The 6,000-nt window shown below is 45.4% G+C and overlaps 1 protein-coding gene across 1 annotated transcript in view; it reads right to left on the bottom strand.

Moving 5' to 3' along the window:
* LOC125486708 (zinc finger protein 385B-like) overlaps positions 1-6,000 on the bottom strand; it is a 47,522-nt gene that overhangs the window by 21,538 nt on the left and 19,984 nt on the right. Inside the window, exon 3 of the mRNA XM_048615385.1 lies at positions 1,243-1,417. Coding sequence (XP_048471342.1) covers positions 1,243-1,417 — 175 coding nt within the window. The remainder of the gene's footprint in view (positions 1-1,242; positions 1,418-6,000) is intronic.

Genomic DNA, 6,000 nt, shown 5'->3' on the forward strand with positions numbered 1-6,000 from the left:
GTATCTGTGATCTTGGGGATCTCTTGAAGAGGCTGAGCTGGATCATCCACTCAGCATATCTGGCTAAAGATTGTTGGGAATGTTTCAGCCTTATCTTTTGACCTCATATGCTGGATTCTTCTGTCACTGAGGATGGGAATATCTGTGGACCCTCCTTGTCTCATTCTCCACTATCAGTCACAAATGGATATGGCAAGAGTGCAGAGCTTGGTTGTGGGATTGCTTAGCTCTGTCTATCACTTGCCGCTCATGTTGTTTGGCGTGCAAGTAATTCTGCTTCACCAAGTTGACACCCGATTTTTTAGATCTGCCTGGTGATTCTCCTGGAATGCCCTCCTGCACTTTCATTTGAGCTAGAGTTGATCCTCAGCCTGATGGAAACAGTAAAAGAGGAAATATCCCAGGCCATGAGGTTGCAGATTGTGTTGGAGTATAATCTGCTGCTGTTGATGTCATACAGTTCTTTTTGGATGCCCAGTCTTAAGTTGCTAGATCCGTTTGAACACTGTGCCATTTAGCACAATGCAATGCATTATCAATGTGATGCAGAAGTTCATCTCCACAAAGACTCAATGGTGGTCACTCTTACTAATACTGTCATAGACAGATACGGCAGGCAGGTTGGTGAGGATCAGGTCAAGTATGTTTCTCCCTCTTGTTGGTTCCCTCATCACCTGCCACAGACAACCAGCTCAATCAACACTGCTACTGTGGTGGACATTCAAAATCCCTTACTCAGATCATATTCTGCACCCTTGCCATCCTCTGCACTATCTCCAAGTGTTGCTCAATATGGATGAGTAATGATTCATTTGCTGAGGGAGGATGACACTTCGTAATCAGCAGGAGATTTTCTTGTCTATGCTTACATTGATGCCATGAGATTTTATGTTCTACTACAAAATAAAAACTAGCTTAAAAAGATCCACCTACTTGGGGTGGTTAAGGACGGAATTAGATTAAAAGAAGGTGTTAGAAAATGTAGGGGACAGTTAACCATCATATGCGAGTCATCTTTTATCCTGTCATGATCAAACTAACTCTCAAAAAATTTATTCAAAGCAAAAGCAATCCTTTTCCATGCTCTTTGTGGGTTAATGCATGAGGCAGCATCAGTGGATGAGGCAAATAGTAATCTAACACTGGAAAAGATCCACAGGGCGAATAGCAAATTTGCAGCAAGGATTATTGTTGACACCATGCAGAATGCATTGATAAAAATCACTAAATATATTGGAGAACCTGTTTTCTGAATGCTCTTTTCAGTGATGTCTGTGTGTGAGGTGGAGCTGATCTTGGAGACCGTGGAATTAGTGCTGTCCCTCGGAGCAGACCCTTTCTGCTTAGTTTTGTTGGACTCCAGCCCCTTGACCATCCTGGCATGCTTGTTACCTTTGTAGTGGGCTTCAGCTTGGCTCTAACAAAGAAAAATAAATGAACTGTATAATCAGGTTCATTCTGAAAGAGTAAATTCAAATTTTGCAAACATTTGAGTTTAATGGATATTTATAAAGTAAAGCTGCTGAGTCTTGTACTGAATATTCCTTGTGTATCCTAGAAGCTAGTGTCAGCAGGAGTTCTGTAGGCACTTATGTAAATAGAAGGTAATTGAAATAACTGCGCAGAGGCCAGTATCCCATCACAAGTCGCCCCTTACTTACTTGTGCACAGTACACTGGCTATGGCCAGCCAACTCTCAGTCGGTCCCCTGAACTGAGGGGGTTCTAAATTCCCTGGGTATATTGGTCAGCCAGGGCCTCTGAATTCGCCTGGGTTAACAATCCCAAACAAGGGCCTCGTAGTCATCAAGGTCCACCTCATTCCAATCACTGCAACCACCCCCAATCCCAATCCCCTTCACCAAGTCCAGATATGTAGGCCTGGTCTTGTAGGTTTTTCTGCGACATTTTCACCCCAGGCCCAGTTCTTCTAATTTGGACTGTGACAAGGCAGCATGTTCCCGACTGTAGCACGTCTCTTGCATCCAGAGCATCTTGAGAGAGTTTCCACTGCTTCTTCTGGTGGCAGTGGTATCGAGGCTGCACCCATCTCAGACTACAAAGTTTCCTTGACACTAGATGGAGGGGGGTAAACCTACAGTTTCTAACAGGCTTTTTGGTTGTTCTGAGGGGCTAGGTATGTTTTGCTCCTCGCCTGTGTATTTTTTTTAATCATAGAATCCCTACAGTGTGGGAAAAGGCCCTTCGGCCCAAAAAGTCCACACCGTCCCTCAGATCATCCCACCCAGACCCATTGCCTTATAACCCCGAATCCACACATCGCTGAACACTACGGGAAATTTAGCATGGCCAATCCATCTAGCCTGCATGTCTTTGGACCGTGGGAGGAAACTGGACCACCCGGAGGAAACCCACGCAGACACAGGAAGAACATGCAAACTCCACACAGACAGTCGCCTGAGGCTGGAATTGATCCCAGATCTCTGGCGCTGTGAGGCAGCAGTGCTAACCACTGAGCCACCGTCTGCCCCGTGCTGTTTATGAGGTAACAGCTTTCGGGTGATCCATGTGGTTGGTCAGGACTATATCACCCACCCGAACTTTGTAAATCATGAGACCTGACTTCGCATTCACCTTGCCTCGTACCCATAAAGGACCATTTCTGTGGTTCTGGCAATAAACTTTTTTCCCCACAATAAATTGTCTCTCTCGCTTAGAGGAGGCGTGCAGCTGGCATTGCATTCCTGCTGCCAGTTCACCCTCCCACCCCAGGGAATATCACATTTAACCTGGTGTGGAGTCTTCTCTTCATCAGCAACTCTGCTGGAGCTGTCCTTGTTGTTGCATGAGAAGTTAGTCCGATCATCAAACAGGAACTGGGATAATTTGGTCACGAGGGAAGCTGTAGGCTGCTTCTTTAAGCCTGCCTTCAGTGTTTGGACCGCTCTTTCCACCAGACATTGGATGATGAATGGTACGGAGCTGTCCGTATCTGCCCAATGCCACTCGACTTCAGAAATACTCAAATTCCCTGCTGGTAAATGACGTCCCATCATCCGTGACCAATACTTTTAGGAGTCGTTGTATCGCAAACAATGCTCAGAGGTTCTCAAATGTCATCCCTGAGTTTGCCAAACTGACTTTATGTATGTCCAACCACTTTGAATGGTTATCCACAATGATCTGGAACATTGAGCCCATGAAAGGACCAGCATAGCCAACATGTAACCAAGTCTAGGGTTTATCTGGTCATTCCCACGAATGTGGGGCTACCACTGGTGGCACTTTTAGTCTTTGTTGGCACTCCAGGCACTGCTCCACTAATTATAGCTATGTCGGCATCCAACCCTGGCCACCAGACATAGCCTTTTGTTATCATCTTCATCTTGGAAACTCTTGGAAGACCCTGGTGGAGTTCAGCCAGTATCTGGCAGTGATCTTTACTTGGGACAGTCATTCTTGCTCCCCAAAGTAATATGTCATTGTCTACGGTGATCTGGTTTCGCCAGGTCCAGAAATGTTTCAGTGCTGGTTGTGATGGCCCTTCTGTCTCCCCCATTAGCACCAGCTGTTTTAGTTTTTCTAGGACAGGATCTTTTTGTTTCCACAGTCGGATGTTGTCAGTGGTGACTGCAAGGGTGTCCAGGAAATTTAAAACCAAAATGGACTCTTCCGGGGACACCACTGGTGGAGTATCTGCCAGTGGGAGGCGGCTCAAGGCATCTACATTAGCCACTTGGATGGATGGAATTCTAACTTGTATTTGTATGTGCTCAGAATAAGGGCCCAATGCTGAATTCTACTGGAAGCTATGAGCAGCGCCGACTTGTCTTCCTCCAGTAGCTCTAGCAGGGGTTTGTGTTCTGTTACTATGACAAATTCCCATCTGTACAGGTACTGGTGGAACTTCCTTACACCAAAGATGACTGGCAAACCTACCTTCTCTATCTGAGTATATTTGCATTTGGCAGGAGCATGAGCCATTGGGCGACCAATGAGCCAACATGACCCCAATCCTGTATGGGAGTCATCAAATGTCAGCACTACCTCTCACTTTGGATTGTAGTGGGCCAACATCATGGATGATGAATGACAGCTGCTTTTTCACTATCTAAAGGCTTCTTATTAGCTATATGAACATTTCCAAGTCTAACCCTTTTTTCATAACAGGTGTCATTTGCTAAGATGGAGGTCAGGTTACATATGAAACTTCTGTAATAATTTACTAACCCAAGGAATGACCTAAGCTCCAGAACTGACATGGGAGCTGGGGCTCCTTTGAATGCCCTCACTTTAACTTCCAATGCGTGTAACCCAGTTTTGTCAACTCTGTAACTTAACTAGGTCACTTAGGGCACCTGGAATGCACGTTTTTCTCTTCTAAGGAGTACACCCACCTGGGAGAAACATTTAAGCACTATGCCCCAGTTCTCCAAGTGCTCTTTATTGGTCTTCCCCGTTATTAGCATATCATCCAGATAGGTGGCAACCTGGGGCAGCCCTTGTAAAATGTTCTCCATGGTCCACTGGAAAAGAACACTGGTTGATGAAATGGTAGTCGTGTACATTGGTATAAATGCTTATGGCTGTTAATTATAGCATACCTCTGGGACTCCTCATCTAGTTGCAGTTGCAGGTAGGCATGGCTCATGCCCAGCTTCGTAAAAGACAGCACACCCCCCCGCCAACTTTGCATACCAGTCCTCTATGTGAGGGATTGGGTATTTATCCAGCTGCGAGATGCAGTTTACCATTTGTTTAAAATCTCCACAAAGGCGAACTGAGCCATCAGGCTTCACAATTGGTATGCCTGGTGCTGCCCATTCAGCAAACTGCACTGGTCTGATGATTCCTTCTCTCTCCAGCTTCCTCATTTCCACCTCTGGTAAATTTAAGCCCCTTATAACTGAAAATAGAAATAGTCAGAAGGATTACTTGTTGCTTTTCATCTGCCCTAATTTCATTAGTCTGGAAAAAATATTGCTTTTTTTTCACATGCCGGGGCTAGTCTTCGACAGTGGAATCAAACAAGCCAAGTTTCCCAAATAAAGGCCAGAAATACCTACCCCAACTCCAAGATGGCTGTTGCGAGTGAATATTGTTCAGGCATGTACTGTTTTCACCCGTCGCCACTGAAATAACTGCACAGAGGCCGGTATCCCATCACAAAGCCACCCTTCATTTACTTGTGCGCAGTACACTTGCTGTGACCAACCAGCTCAGTCAGTCCCCTGAACTGAGGAGAATCTAAATGGCCCTGTGGCCAGCCAGGTCAGAATCAGTCCTCAACTGAGGAGATTCTAATCTCCTGGTTATTATTTTTTTGATGTGTAAATAACTTTATTGATAGTCAATCACCAGGAAAAACACCCATGTGACCAAGGAGCCAGTAGCAAGCAGAGGCTCCTGGGGGCAATGCCTAAGTGAAAGAAAAAGTGAAGGGATGGATAGGGATCAAATTAACCCTGTTTGTATCGGTCGGCCAGGGCTTTCCTGTTTGGCCAGATTAATAACCCCAATCAAGAACCTTGTAGTCAACAAGGTCCACATTGTTCCAATTGCTACAGTAATGTTAATAAAAACATTATAAGATTGTCTTGGGAAGAGAGACACAAGATGGTTACTGATAAGGAAGAGAGAGACCGTGATATCTAAGATAAAAATTGCTTACTCTCAGAGTAATGGCACACAGAATTCAGGGAAACTTGGCAAGATGGATCAGAAATTAGCTTAGTGATAGAACACAAAGGAAAGCGGGGTAGAAGGCTGTCTGAGTAACTGGAGGGTGGTGTCCAGTGGTGTACCACAAGGATCAGCACGGGGATCCTTATCAAAAACAAAGTTGCTGGAAAAGCTCAGAAGGTCTGGCAGCATCTGTGAAGGAGAAAACAGAGTTAACGTTTCGGGTCCAGTGACCCTTCCTCAGAACTGATGGTGGCTGGGAAAACATCAGTTTATATGCAGAAAATAGGGAGGTGGGTGGGGTAAGGAGTAAACGATAGGATAGAGCCCGAAGAGAGAGAAAGACAGTTGGACAGAC

The sequence above is a fragment of the Rhincodon typus genome, chromosome 32, assembly GCF_021869965.1.
Source record: "Rhincodon typus isolate 14 chromosome 32, sRhiTyp1.1, whole genome shotgun sequence".
Lineage (NCBI taxonomy): Eukaryota > Metazoa > Chordata > Chondrichthyes > Orectolobiformes > Rhincodontidae > Rhincodon > Rhincodon typus.